The sequence below is a fragment of the Aythya marila genome (genome assembly GCF_965140915.1).
Source record: "Aythya marila genome assembly, chromosome: 6".
In the NCBI taxonomy this organism is placed as follows: domain Eukaryota; kingdom Metazoa; phylum Chordata; class Aves; order Anseriformes; family Anatidae; genus Aythya; species Aythya marila.
The window spans coordinates 14,677,354-14,692,944 of record NC_139047.1 but is presented as its reverse complement, the minus strand read 5'-3'; the positions used below and the strand labels follow the sequence as shown (position 1 = coordinate 14,692,944).

The 15,591-nt window shown below is 33.2% G+C and overlaps 1 protein-coding gene across 1 annotated transcript in view; it reads left to right on the top strand.

Moving 5' to 3' along the window:
- ITGA4 (integrin subunit alpha 4) overlaps positions 1–15,341 on the top strand; it is a 37,805-nt gene extending 22,464 nt beyond the window's left edge. The window contains exons 16-28 of the mRNA XM_082763621.1: positions 1,075–1,224; positions 2,399–2,475; positions 5,209–5,359; positions 5,962–6,060; positions 6,492–6,571; positions 6,873–6,959; positions 8,088–8,178; positions 8,877–8,984; positions 9,737–9,856; positions 11,239–11,358; positions 11,860–11,958; positions 12,156–12,275; positions 13,058–15,341. Of these exons, the coding sequence (XP_082619747.1) occupies positions 1,075–1,224; positions 2,399–2,475; positions 5,209–5,359; positions 5,962–6,060; positions 6,492–6,571; positions 6,873–6,959; positions 8,088–8,178; positions 8,877–8,984; positions 9,737–9,856; positions 11,239–11,358; positions 11,860–11,958; positions 12,156–12,275; positions 13,058–13,150 (1,395 nt within the window). The 3' untranslated portion in view covers positions 13,151–15,341. The remainder of the gene's footprint in view (positions 1–1,074; positions 1,225–2,398; positions 2,476–5,208; positions 5,360–5,961; positions 6,061–6,491; positions 6,572–6,872; positions 6,960–8,087; positions 8,179–8,876; positions 8,985–9,736; positions 9,857–11,238; positions 11,359–11,859; positions 11,959–12,155; positions 12,276–13,057) is intronic.
- Positions 15,342–15,591: the final 250 nt, after the last annotated feature.

Sequence of the window (15,591 nt, the reverse complement as noted above, 5' to 3'; positions counted from 1 at the left end):
TGTAAGAGGAAAGATATGATTTGGCACATCACCTCCTATAGTCTATCATTACTATTTTTACTTCCATATAGCTCAATTTTATTTGTAATTGTTAATTAACAACAGTATAAGCATCTTCTTCAACCCACTGAGGTTTCTGTATGAAAGCTTGTATGAAGCTCCTAAAGCTAAGTGTAAATGTTGAATACAATCCTTACGAAAAAAAAGCATGTACGTTTTATGTATTTTAAGTAAATAGTAATTAATGGCTAATTAGTATAGTGAAAATAATATAAAGCAGATGCAGAGAAGACCTTGTGGAAAATTATGAATTACATTACACGTGATTTGGTCAAAGCAAGCTTGCAGATAAGAATTAAAACAGTGGCCACGTGGAGGGACAATCAGTGAATTGTACAGTGAATCTGTCGTACATTCTTAGGGAATAATTCAGTCAGGTTTGCTATTGTTAGTGCGCAGTGCTTCAAGCTGTTCAGATTTCACAAACAAATAGTTTGGGCTTTGAGCTCCCACACAAGTCAAGGTTTCATATCAAAATGGTCACTTATTGAATTTAATCTTAATACAGAATTAGAAGTACTCAAAGGCAGAAGAGTAAAATGCCATCATGGAAAGATTTAGTAGTACTGTGTGAAAACTCCTTTTAATTTGATATAGGGAAAAACCCATTGTTTTTGTCTGGAATTATCCCACTGTTCAACTTTTTACCCTTTTAGCCTACTTTTGCCTATTTTTGTAATTGGGCAGTACAACATTTCATAGGCATGTTAGGGCAGTATTTTGGATGGAAGTAATATAGATCACTATCCAATCAAACATTTTTAATAAAAGAATTTGTTACAAAATTCCTGATGTTGTCACTAAATGTATTACGATTTTCTGCATTTCTGATTACCTCTTTCAGTAACAAAGATGTCTGGAAAAATATATGAACCATATGGCATAGGAAATTATTTTATATTAAAAAAAAAAGTTTCTGTTTAACATAGTTCTAGGGCTCCTCGTAATTTTTAAGACATATGCATACATGTCTTGTCTTATATGATTAACTCATTAGGTTTCCAATTTTCATAGAAAGATGTAAGGGATATCTTGACTCCTATACATGTTGAAGCAAGTTATCATCTGGGGCAACATATTCTACAGAAAAGAAACACTCAAGAATTTTCTCCACTTCAACCAGTTCTTCAAAGGAGGAAAGAAAAAGATGTTATAAAAAGCAAGGTTAGTGTATGATTTCTTCTTTCAAATGTAGTAAGTAAGTATTCACATTTGAATCTTTAGTTTCAAAAAAAAGCTTCCCACAACAATAGCTTATGAAGGAATGCATTTTCTAAAACATCACCTAATCTTTTGATCTTAATAAACCAGCATGCTAAAAACATGGGTAAATTTTCACTAAAATTAATTGTAGCACTGGTAATATACCTCAGAACAATATCAAATTTCAGTATGAACCTCACTTGTAGAAATATTCATTCTTTTTTGACTGCAGGAGTTACTTTCCAAGATAAAACTGTCCTTTAAAAGGAATTCTATGTTAAGTACACACTATTATGCTGCTATTAATCTTGAACTGTTTCAACAACGTTGCTGACATATTCTTTCTGTGAAGGTATTCCTAATTCTCAATGGAAAGTCGGGGGGAAAAATGGTGTATGCTGTATCCTTAAACGAATATGAAATCTACCATTTTAATTTAAAAAAAAAAAAAAAAAAAGATTATTGACTTAAGAAATAGTGAGGATAATTTGAGTTATTAACTACCATATGTTCATAAAAATATTATGACTTTTCACAAACAGTAAGCTTTATGTAATTCAGATACAGTTGACTGTCAGAACTCTGAGATATTTGAAAGCTCCTTTTAAATGTCAATGTTTTCCTTTTCATCTTCCAAAATTTTGTTTTAGGAACCACAGAGAGACCATTGCTGGATATAGTGACAAGTGATATCAATGTGCTCTATGGCATACTGATAATCAAGGCATAGACACATGGTATCTCATGATACCTACAGTTTGCTAGGTAAAATTTGTGTAATAGAACTCCCTTTCAAAAGTTACTGTCGTATTTTATTGTCATATTGTATTGATACTGCAGGGACCTCAGTTCTGGATCCTCTAAAATGCTCTGCCCTTTTTTTGTACTCGTTTTAAAATTAACTGAACATACACCCACAAGTCTGACAGATTAAGCTCCAGCATGGAGGGCCTCTCTGTAGTTTTTCTCAGAATGTGTATGCAAATGATTAAAAGCAATTGTTCCTAGGACTATTAGTTATTAGCTAATTCCAGATACTTGGTAACAAGGTGATATGTTCGTTTCATAATATGCATAGTATACTAAAGTGCTTTTTTTTTTTTTTTTTTTTTTTTTTCCCTTTGGTCTTTTATAGTTTGTTTTTGCAAGATTTTGCTCCCAAGAGAATTGTTCTGCTGACTTGAGAGTTTCTGGAAAAGTGGCTTTTCCAAAGTAAGTATGGTCTGGCTTTCATTTGCAGAAAGAAGTTCAATAAGATTTTATTTAAATTGTTACTTAATCTTTCAAATATAAAATGAATTTGCAAAAGTAGACAATGGACTCCCAGAAACGTATGAGGAAGAAAAACCTGTTTAGTTGAAGAATGGTTTGTAAATTATAAATGTTTCAGGAAATGTATAAGAAATGTAAATATTTGTACATATGTTCTTGCATAATTAGAAGACTTTACAGCTCAGAAAGTACTACCAGCTTGACAAAAGGGTAAACTTGTGTTCTGTGGTTCATACGTTAATGTGCTAAGATATGGAGTACAATGCACACTCAATAGGTAGACCTTGTAACTGCCAATATTTTGACAACTCAATTATTTCTGCTGCTTTTATGAAGGTACTATACTTGCACTGTACAAAGAAGATACTTAAGTTTTCTACTAAGACATTGCTATGTTTATCCTTTCAATTATAAATAATTAAATAATAAATTAATTAATTATTAATTAAATTAAATAATAAAAAATAAATTAAAATAAATAAATAAAAATTTAAATAATAAAATAAATAATTAAGTGGTTCCTTTTCTTCATTTACTTAAAAAATATTACATCTTCATTTTTATACTGCTGATTGAGACACCAGATAGTTATTATGCAAGGTTGTGACTCTTTTTCCTACATGAATTAGCTTGCGTTTTTCAAAAAATATTTTTGGTAGCTTTTTTTCATTTACAGCCCAACACTTTTCAAGATCCCTTTTAGGGTGTTTCATTTTTTTCCATTCCTTCCAATTAGGTTTTGTGTTTAAATGCTTTTATTATATAAGATCATTAAGGCACTTTAAAAGTATTACAATTATTACTGTCTTGAAGAATCTCTACTACACTAAGCAATGTTTTTTGAGAGATACTTCCATTTGGCATCATATTTAGAAAGTTTTAAGCCATGTACCAACATTTCAGCATACGTTTTAATGATTTGATTATAAATTACATTTTATCATCACAACCTTTTTCTTTATTCAATATTATACTTTGAAGCAAGAACCGTGGGCTATTGGTGTGCAAAGACAGAAAAGTTGTACCTCTTGTGTATCTCAGCTAGTTTGGTGCTTTATGTGAGGCCTGGATTTTCCTATGTAATTTTAAGTTGATTCTACTTTAATCGAGATACTGGGTTTATCTCATATGAGGCACAACCTAAAACGACACCAAAAGATGATAGCAAACACACAATGCTGATTAATCACACCTGAGTGATCCTGAGCATAAGCTTTTTCATCTTCATAGATTTCAGAAGATGAGCATCTTCCTGTCTACTTTAAGGCATAGCCTACAGCATGAACCTTAAGCCCTTTCATTTTCTTACACTTTCCATAAACTTTTCAGAAAGAAAGATTGTGCAGCATTTCCATTTGTGATGTTAGCAATGCAATTTTGTAACTACTTCAAAGCTCTAAGAAAGGAAAATAGATTATAACATACCTGCTTGGCATTAGGTATTGGTAGCAGCTTTTCAGCCTTAATAAATAGGCTAAATATCTTGATAAAGTGTGAAGTATCACCTTAAATTACATTGTGCCCCTGGTATCTTGATTAAAAACTAGTTAGCTGTGAAGCATTAATTTATTTTGTCTAGACAGAATGCATTCATTATCCTTGAACAGCAAAGCAAACACTTTCAGTCTTAAAAGAATGAAATCAAATAGCAGTGTCAATGTAATGCTTTACTTACTGAGTTATGAGTCTTCATGTATACACTATCATGTTCTGTTTAAATAGCTCAGATTTTGGCCTGCTCTGTAAATTTCTAGTCTTCATCATGCATTTTTTAATGAAGAATGAAATATGATTACCAGGGTAAAGCTCTGGTTCAGCTTTGTTTAGTCCCAGATGTGCACCTGGTGCTTTTGTGTACTTGTGTGTTAAGCTGGGAGGCATCTTTATGATGGTGTCTTGTTAATGAGCTTGGCTTTAATGCGTATAAGAGGACTGAATGCTAAGCATATAAGTAGTAAAATAACTTTAAAATGTAACCTAAATTTAATCAAGCTACTGAAATGTTAACATTGTGTTTCTCTTTAATTCGCTTTTGTCTTGGAACCTATCTGCTTATGCAGTGCTTTTACCTTCTGTTGCTTGTCTAAGTGCCAGCTTCTTTCCCAAAGGTGTTCAGTGACTAATGCTTTGGTTTCGAGCCAGAGTATCTGATAAATGTCTATTTCTAGGCAACCCTTCTACAAGTCTTAATTAAACTTTAATGTCAAGCTGAAGTTTACTTTTAGACCCTCACAGGGTGTCTGGACTTGTAACATGATTACAGAACATTACATAGATCACAAGATAGGCACGATCATTTACCCTTCTTGTGGCCTGTGACGTATTAATTTGAACAGATTTTGAAATAATATCTGAAAATACTGCAGCAGTAGCATATTGCTATTCTCTTCTGTAAAGGAAAGGCCCTATGCTGTGAAAGCCAGAAGCATGATAGGTCTGATAACACTGTTCACATTAATAACCTCAGGCCTTGAAAGGCACAGTGCAGCAGTTGACCAATCATCTGTTATCATAACTTCAGTTAAGAGGAGTGAATAAATGCTTTCTTAGTGATTTCCAGCTCAGCATTTTCAGAACCAGATGATATTAACTAAAGGAACAGGAGATTTTTTTTTTCTTATATTCTGTATAGAGAATAATTTTTCACTGATATTATGATCTTTATTTTTATAGACCTCATGATAAGAAGACCTATCTTGCTGTTGGAAGTACGAAGACGTTGTTGCTGAATGTTTCTCTGCACAATGTCGGAGATGATGCATATGAAACTGTCCTCCACATTCAAGTCCCTAAAGGCCTTTATTTCATTCGAGTTTTAGAATTGGTAAGTACAAGAAAATCTGTCAAAGAGTAATCCTTTGATATTTTTATTTCTCAACCAGACATTTTCTAAATATCATAATGGATTGTTGAGTTTCCTTAGATACTGAGAATTAACCCCTCACATACCCTAAAATGGCTGACAAAACCACTTTTAATGTTCTTAGATGCTTAGCTACGTAAACCACAGAATAGGTGCCATTTAATCAGTATCAAGATATAATGGTAAAAAATACAAGAAAAAATTGTTTTCCAGATGTGTTTCCAGTGATCACAAAGATCTTGTTTAATCTGACCTTTTTCACATACAGTCTTATGAAAAAGTCACAGATCGAATTGTTCTCACTTTCCGTCTTTTTAAATGATCCCACAGTGCTCTGTGTAGAATGTCCATCACCCACACCTTTCAGACGTTGGAATTAAAGGGATGCATTAGTCAATGTAAAGATATGTTAAAGTAGTCATGAATATTACAGATATTCTCTATATGTCATTAGTGAAACGCCTATTTTAGACAAAAAAAAACAACCAATTTTAGTCTGTGCATGTAACTGGAAATGTCTGAAAGAAGTAATTTTAATCACTAGTAATTTTCCATCGTTTTAGGAAGAAAAACAGATACATTGTGAAGTAGTAGACAAAGAAATTAATGTAGTGAAACTTGAGTGCAGCGTTGGCTATTTGTATGTTGATCAAAAATCAAAGGTAAGGTATGCATGAAGTTCCTGCTTTAAAACACCTTAAGTATGTTACTATGATTTCACAAAAAAAAAGTCTTGCAAAATCTCCCTCATTCCCAACTGATATCTGTTATTGTGTTGGTATCTGAATCTCCCTGTTCCTTTTAAAATTAGTTACGTGAACATTTCTGAATTAATTAAGGGACAATGTTCTTTGTATTGTGTGTCACGTGATTGTGGTTGGCGTTCTAAACAAGTTGACCTAACACTATGAACAAATGTGTAAAGGTAATAGAAAAGGACTGGAAGATGCAAAAAGCAAGTATTTTCTTAATCTGGATTTTTTTTAGAAAGAGCGAGAAATTCTAAATGAATTTAAGAAAATATTTTGATTAAAACTGTGTTAAGACACACTATTATTTAATATAAACATTTTTATTTTTTTTGGCTCTGCAGCTGGATTTAAGTTTCCTCTTGGATGCCAGCTCATTTACCAGAGCAGATGACGACCTCAATATCATCATTAATGCTAGCTGGTAATGTATAATAAGAAATGCTCATTGAAAAATACTTGCAGCTTTGGAAAACAGAATAGAGAACACTGGAAAGACTGCAAGAAAGAACATCCATTCCAAAATCTGTAGAGAAAGGGAAATTACGAAACAAAAATTAGGTTTCTGCTTGTATAAAATCTTTTAATGTATTTTAATACGTTGTTAATGATAAAATGGTTTTGTTTTAATAAGCTTGAAGATAAATTTGGAATTCGTTGATAGAAATAGTGCATAGCATACGATAATGCATTTTATATTAATATTTCTCTCACCGTTTTTATAGCAAAAATGAAGATGGAAACATGTTACTGGATAACACACTAACCTTAGCTGTACCTCTGAAGTACGAGATTGAATTAAATGCTCATGGGTAAGTCAACGATTGTGATACTTATGTCCATAAAACTTGTTTTCTTACTATTCTGAATTCCCAAAGCTCTTAAGCAGAGGCATAGAGTAGCTGAAAAATCCTGGGAGTGAGATGGCACAGCTATTCTGCAGTCTGCCCCATCCACTTCTAAGGTTTTGTTTCCAGTATTGTGGGATGAGACCAATAGTATCAGTGGTGCTTTGGATTTGTCTCTGTCTAGTATTTTTTGAGAACTGGAATATTTTAAATAGAAGTAGGCATTTCTTTAATAACAGCATAGCAGTACTAATTCATTTGGTTTTCTTTAAACAAATGTTTTTTTCAAAACTGAAGAGCTGGGCAGGATGTTTACATCAGTTTCTTACAAAAAAAATGTGTGAGAAACCTCACTGAAGGACTTAATCACACGCACACACAAAGCCACAAAAGAATTTTGAAAAAATGCATAAATAGGGTCTTACACACTGAGTATGATAAATGAATGCTAATCTAAGAACTAAAATAGATATTCTGTCAATTACTCCAGTAACAGATGGCATCAGTTACTAATTCTAACACAGTGAGTTTTGCAGCTGTATTTTACTTGACTATCCAATTAAATATCTCAGGAAGAAAACAAAGATATATCAGACTTTTATAGCAACTTTCTCTAGATGCCTTTTATTGTTCCTCTGGAACAAACAGTCCTGAAAAATGCAAATTAATTTTGAAAACTTAAGATGGAGATGAATATAGAACTGAAAGCCAGTAAGGAAACAAGAGATACCTCGGTTAGATGTTGAAGAGAAGAGCAACTTTCTCAAAACATTGCTCCTTCTGCTCCAGAGATGCTTTTCTCAATGTGAAATTAGACTGTTACATCGCATGCCTTGCTTACCATGAACCATATTCTGGGTTTGTTGTGGTATGTTCATGGATATTAGTTTTTGGTTTGTAACTTTTGGTTAATCTGCCTTTTTAAAATAAACTGTACAAAAATAGAGGCCTTCTACTCTGTTCCAGGCTTTACGTAACTGCAAACTCAGGTAATTCTTTTCTTAGAATTAACCTTACTGGAGATAGTATGGAGCAGAAAGTTATGTTAATGCTGTATATCAAATCTACTACATAATTTCTGAACTGTTTTAGATTTGTGACACCAGCTTCGTTTGTTTATGGAACAAATGAGAAAGAGTCACCGCTTACTTGTATGGAGGAGAATATCAACTTCACTTTCCATGTAAGAGCTTTTCTTTGTAAACCTTATTATCCTCATTTTGAAGATTAATGCTTAGATTTTCAGTGTATATAAAAACAGTCTGCATAGTCAGTAAGGTCAATACGTTTTTAGAAGTACAAGGGCAAAAAGCAATTTTTAGGCATTAATGATGGAAAGTGGCTGTTAATCCCTCTTAGAATCCTTTTGTTTGGCCTGGACACTCTTCCACTGAATGGTCAGAAAAGGAAATACACATGCAAAATTGAAAGTGGTAGAGCAGTTCTGACTTGCCCCTGTTTCCATTAGGAAACGTTTTAAAAGGAATTATGTTAGAGTAAGCAAAAGAAACTAGGAGCTACTTATAAGAGGATCTATAGGTATCAGATTTGTCTCCAATGGATTAAAAGCAGGAGATAGGCATTAATCTCTTAGTTCTTTTTGCACGTTTTCCCGGAAGGCAGTCTGTATGACCTCAGGGCAGTCATCAAAAGTACACACCACTCATTTGGTTCAGAGAAGTGAAGTATTCAGTAAGTCTGTAGAATAAATCAAGCAACTCATCTTTTTAAACAGCTCCTAGCAGAATTCAGTTTCACGTCAGCTTAACAATGCAGGTGCTACCCACTTCTGTAAAGTTCATACATTTTATATAAATATATTTGTTAGTTGAATAGCTACCGTGAATTAAATCTAAATTGTTTAACTTTCTTCCTCACAAGGTTATCAGTGCAGGACCAAGTATGGCTCCAAATATAAACTTAGAAATAATGATACCTAATGCTTTTCCACCCAATGACTTCAAATTATTCAACATATTGGATATCAAGGTAAGCACAGGTTATTTAGTATTTTATTATCTCTATAAAGTTCTATGAAAACATAGCATAACAGGACTAGCTACAAAGTGCGTATTAAATTTCTATTTCTATTACTTTCTTTCAAACCTACCTAGTAGCTTAGGTTCGTAGTAGAGTGCCACTGAATTCAGTGGATCCATCTGTGCAAAGCTTGGTCTTTGGCATGCATCTGTGGTTTGTGTTTGCCAGTTTGTTCCTGCAAATAAGTACCAGAGTATAGTGTATTTAAAAAAATAAAAATAAAAAATGAAAATAAAGTCAAGGTATTTCTGCATTGGATAATTCTTTAAAGATTAGTTCATCACCCTTAGTTATTTCGTATTAAAACAGACACTTATTGTTATGCAGAACATACAGTACACAGTCCTTCCTTTGTATAACATTAATATATTCATAAGAATCAGCTAAAATAGGGTACAACAGATGCCTTATGTCTATATATGCCAACAGTAGTTGACTCAAATGAGCACAAAAAACCTCAAGACCCTTTCTAGCTTATTATATTTCCTTCCCAAAACATTCTGTGCAACAGGGAAATGTAGAAGTATGTTAGCTATGGTGAAGCAGAGTGAACAAGATTAGGACAATCTTCAGCCCATGTATTTTAGAATTCTGAAAGTAAATGTTGCCTTCTTTTTAAGCTCTTGCTTTTCAGAAACTTGTCTTCTGTTTATTACATGATGTTTAAAAGCAAGCAGTGATTGTGATATTTTTGTTTCCAGACAACAGGTGGACAATGTTCCTACAATAAATATCCCAGAAACTGTAATGCAACAGAAAAAGCTAGAAACATATTAAAGGATGTTGTCACCTTCTTTTCAAAGGCTGCTAAGAGACACATGGTAAGGTCTATCTTTTAGCATAAGTAGCAACTGAATGATTGTATGAATGAGCCTAAAGGTACTGGTATATCTTGTATAATGAAGTCACCAGAGCAGTCTTCCAAGGATTTGTGCTGGGACCTGTGATATGTTCAGCATAGTCATAAGTGACTTAGTGGAAGAGGTGAGAACTGAGGAGAGGAAGTTGATTAATGCCATGTCACTGAAATGGGTATGGATGACAGGCACCTAGAAAGAACTGCAGAAGTGTTATGTAACCAAATGAGTGGGCAAAGAGAACAGCAGATGAAATTCAATGACAAATGGAAAGTTATGTATATGGAAAGTCTTTACTGTGCAGATGATGCAGATCAAACATTCATTGCCTTTTCAACATCAAAAAAGTATCATGAAAGGCAAGCAGTACTCATGGTAGAACTTCTTACTAAAGGATGTTGTGAATGCTAAAAATAAAAGTGAATTTCAAGGGAGAACATACAAGTTAACAGGACTGACAGTCATTGAGTATTACAGAATATATAGAAATCATTTTTTGGCTCAGAAAGCTCCTATTAAAAATAATTGGGAGGCTGAGACAGTATCATACATACCTGGCCTGTTTGAGTTTATCCTTGCTTGGTGATCAGATACTTGACTATGTAGACCAAACAAGAAGAACTGTTCAAGTGGTACATTTCCAAGGGTTTGTTCTCATGGAATTTTCAATGTCCTAGAACTTGATAATAAAGTACAGCTTTAATACTTAAATCTTAAAAGAAGCTAGACATTTTAAAAATACTTTAATGTGGGGCTTCAGGTAAGCATACTACAGGAACATCAAACACTGCTTGAGGGTGATCCTGCCCTAAAGTATCAAAAGTGTTTCTTTCAAATGAGAACTTTAGGCTTTGCAGTCTTGGACAAAGAATATAATCATGTAAAGGCATGTGTTGTTGGTTGTTTTTTTCCTTCAAAAGTGTGTGAAATAGTGCTAGCTGTCAGTATATGAATGCCGTCTCACACTGCAGTATTTAAGAAATAATCAATTATGCTACTTCTGCTGTGTATCATAGTCACTGTCATACATCATTCTTAGTATAAGCTAATTTGAAATAACTGTAGAAACATATAAACAAATTATTACAATCACCATTTTTCATCCCTTTTTAAGAAAAAATGACCTGTTATGTTCAATAACAATTAGCTTGGCACCTTGTACTGTTTCTTTAGCACCTAGGATGTAACAGTTCATGGGTTGCAAATGGGATGACAGTAAAGAGCTACACTGTGACCTTTAAAGAACAAACATAAAGCTTTTGATTTAATCAGTTCCTGAGTGTCTTTAATCTTAACAAAGATAAAATTGATAAACTTCAATTGTAATCTTTCCCTCCCCTCTACAGTACTGCATGAAAAATGACAGTCTTTGCTTACAAATACTTTGCAAGCTTGGAAACATGGAAAGTGGAAAAGAAGCAACCATTCAGTTGCAGCTGGAGGCTACTCCTTCACTTTTAGAAATGGTAATGTGAATTTTTCATACTTACAAGGCATGTTTCAAGGCGTATTTGTATTGTCTGCATAAATTATTTTTTTTTTCTTTTGTCAAACAGTAGCATTAGAATAATGATAGGTAGTACATATTTTATCTTTTTCAATGCTAAATTTAGAAGTGTTATATGAAAGTGCAAACCACCAAAAAAGATGTATTTTAGATTATCACTTAATTTTATAGTATATATTACTTTGCCTATTCTGGCTGGGTTATGTAGGATTGGGATTTAATTCCAACTCATAATTACAATTTTCTAAGAAAAGCAGCATGGATGTGGTATTAAGCAAAACCCAACTGGGCTTTTTTCCAGGTTCTGGTACTAATTTGTTTTGTGATCAGAAAAAGGCATGAAGCCATGTGTGCTTGTGTGAGATTCTGTTTCTGAGAGCAGCTGTGTTACCATTTTTGCTGGGTAAGAATTAATGTGTTGAAAAGATGTGTGATTTTTGTTGTTGTTGTTTAAAATCAGGATGATGTATCAGCACTGAAGTTCGAAGTCAGAGCAACAGCCTCACCAGAAAAAAATGCGAAAGTTATTGAACTACACAAGGACAAGCAAGTAGCATATGTAAGAAATTTCTTACTGAATCCATGATAAAATTGTTAAACTAGAAAAAAAAACAGCAATGGTGGAATTCTGTACATATCTATATACAGAGAATGAACACACCATTAATTATTTGAGAATTTAATTCATTTTTCTAGTTTGTTTTAGCATCATTTAGAAAGAAAAAAATAATACTAAACTTATTTTCCACTTTACAGGTCTATTTAGAAGGAGTGCACCACCAAAAGCCAAAATACCACGTTACTGTGCTAATTATTGGAATAGGCTTAATAGCTGGCGTTACCTTGTTTTTGCTTCTTTCATTTATATTATGGAAGGTAGGTTTTCAGTATTTCTCAGTTGCTCTCGAGTAAGGAATTCAAACTGTTGATGGATCTGTAGATCTGTTAATGCAGCTTTAAAAGATAAAACAGTATTTTAGTATGATCTGTCCTTTCTATAAAAACCTAAATACTCCCTCATTTTCCTTCATTTTAGCACAAAAAAAAACAGGAAGAGGTGATATCTATTGTTTGTAAATGATTCATATAATTTAATATCAAATGATTAGTTTTTGTGGGGTGGTGCTCCTTGACACATGATCCAAAATCATCAACAAAATAGTTTCTTGCCAGAGCAAAATGTTTTAAACTGATGCATAAATAGTAAAATATCCTATGCTAGTAAACAAAGAAAACTATGAAGGAAGCAGCTTCTCTAGCAAATAATTAAGAGCTTGCTGCCTTTACTTACATGCAGACTTTCTTCATTCATTGTTTTTCCTGGGAAGTATAGAAATGAAGCAAATTAAACTGGAACACCTTTTTACCATTTCACATTAAAAAAAACGTAAAATAAAATTATATGGACAGTTCACAGTCCACTTTTTCTTACTCCTCACAGCAGGAGAGTATAACCCATCCCTGAATGTTAAAATTAAAAACAACTCCTTTTTAATTGATGAATAACAATTGATTACTTGGTAATGACAAAACAATGGCATATACCATCCATTTGAAAGCACAATATGCTTTTTATTTTAGTTCATGTTATACTGTTTATATTTGATAACAAAGATCTGCTGACATACACTAACAGATTCCAAAATTATGTATTTCAGATTGGCTTCTTCAAAAGGCAATACAAACCGGTCCCTCAGGACAAGAACGAAAGAGACAGCTGGAGTTTTACAAGTGGGAACAAAGACAACTAAGAGGGCAAATAAAAGCTCATTTTGAAATGAAGAATTAATTTTCAGGTTAAGTCACAGAAGAAACACCAATGAAATGAAAACAGGTCATGAGCTCACTTGCTCTTACAAAATACACTTTATTTTCTTGATCTGTATGGAAGACTACACCTTAATGTACAGTTATTTTTCTAATATGAAAATGATAAAACAGTTTCAGTTTTGAAGTCTTAATAATATCTGAAATACCATATATATCATCTCTGGTTTCAAACATCAGAACACTAAAGATAAAGGAAAGAATAATTAGTTACCAAAACGAAGAGTTCTTATAAAGTAAAGTTTGACCAATCTTAGAAAATTGGATCTCAATCATAATAGCATGAATTATTCTATTCATTTTTAAGTTTCAATAGTATTTTGTTTAGACATTCAAGAAGAAATCCCCCCTCATCTTGCTTTGACAATTTTACAAGGGTAAGGTAGCTTAAACCAATAGAAGGACCATAAGTAAGTAGAGTGCACAGATGTAGAAAACAGCTATCAGAAGCTCTCTTGGGCTTCTAAAAGTAACCCCTCATAAGCTTGACTTCACAGACACAGCTACAGTATTGCAGAGACTTAGACAGCCAGGCAAGTCAAAGGTGGATTTAGAGCAGGGAATTTTGTATGGTTACAGTACACAATCCTCTCAGCTGTAGAAAGAATAATGTATTGGACATCATAATTTGTAGCCATTTTCAATGAGGTACTTACAAAAATGACAGAATTAGTTGTCCTTTCCTTAATTATCAGCACCATGATGTTTTGGACTTCTGCAGTGAAATAGTTCTATCTGAGGTTTGTTTTTTATAAGCAAATATTTATTTTTATTTATTTGAAGATTTTCTATAATACTTAGCATAGTAGTGTTTAGTACTGTTATTCTTCCAGTATCTGAAAGAAAGACTTCACATGGTAGAGAAACATATGTACCCAAAACACTCCAAATGCCAACTGTACTGGGCCAAATGTTATCTTTCAATCCTCCACCTGAAAGCATTTAGTAAGTCATTTGGAGAGCTAGTTTAGGTTCTTGTGAAGTTTACAGATAAATACCATCCAAACCAGCATCCTCAGAAGCCACGCATTGGAAAGGCAAATGATGGAATAGAAACATGGTTCAAATCACTGCTCTGCTACTACAGAAAGTTTCTTCAGCTGGATAAGTTTGCACTGCCACCTAGCTTTGGTGAAATAAATAGTATAATCCAGGAAAAAAAAAAAGTGACTGCTCCCAGTTCAACTGGACAATGTACAATGTCATCAATAGCTGGATCTATTGCAACAGCAGTATGCAATATGGCCTTTCTTGCCTTGTCTTGATGAGTTTCTGAACTGCAAGGAGAAACAAACGTAACGTGTACGAACACTTTGAAGCTGCACCACCATATGGAAAATAGCCTCTAACTCAAAAGCAATACTTTGTGCCTTCAACAAGCAATTTTTCTAATGGAGTGTATTTGGTGCCATAAAAGCCAGATTGTCCACAGATTCTGAAGGTATTGGGGACCATTTTGGACTTTCCTTTCACTTGATTTGGTGCCAAACTTGTGGTTCTAAAGTATGCTAAAGTAACTTTTCTCTTTAAAACCTTCGGCACATTAAGGACAAATGAATGTTTATGTATTTAAAAAGAAAATCAAAATAAAGTGTGAAGAATTAAGTATTTTCTTGCAAGTCTATGAAACATATACAAAATGTTTATCCTCCGAATGGCTTTAGTGAATTTTTGCACTTTAACCAAAATATCTTTGAAGAGAAATTTGTTTGATATTACAGCATATAAATATACCTCAAATACTGGAAAAAGCATTAAAATTCTTTTTAGTACAAACAATGCAAAGAAACAAAACTAAAGCATCTGTCTTTGAAATAGTTTACGTAAGTCAGTAAACGGGATAATGTTGCCTTGGAATGTTTTCTATTCAGATTTGATTATTAATGTGGAAATGTTGGATGCCTATTTTTAGCCTATAAAGCAAAAAAATCAATTAGCTGTTATAAACAAGATTGACAAAAAATGAATGTACACTGTCGTGAGGAAGGCAAGATTATAAAGTATCACTCAGTTTCACTTGAATAAAGAGAATCCCAACAAGTTAAGCACATGAATGCGGCTGTTGTTTTTTTTCAAAAATTTTGTTAATTTTCAATTATGTAATAAAAGCAGTTAAATCTACTGCATGTAGTTGGAATATTTTTCTCAGCTTTATGAAGTTTAGTTTGAATTGACACAAATATTAAAATATTTGATGCAATATAGTATCAATTATAGGAGCATAATTGGAGACTACTCACTGTGACTTGGAGAACGGGTATCAACTGAAATGGGAGGCTCCACCTGGATGTCATGAATGTCTTCTTCCCCATGAGGACAGCTTGGCTTTGGAGCAGGGGCTCAAAAAGATTGTGTCATCATCACC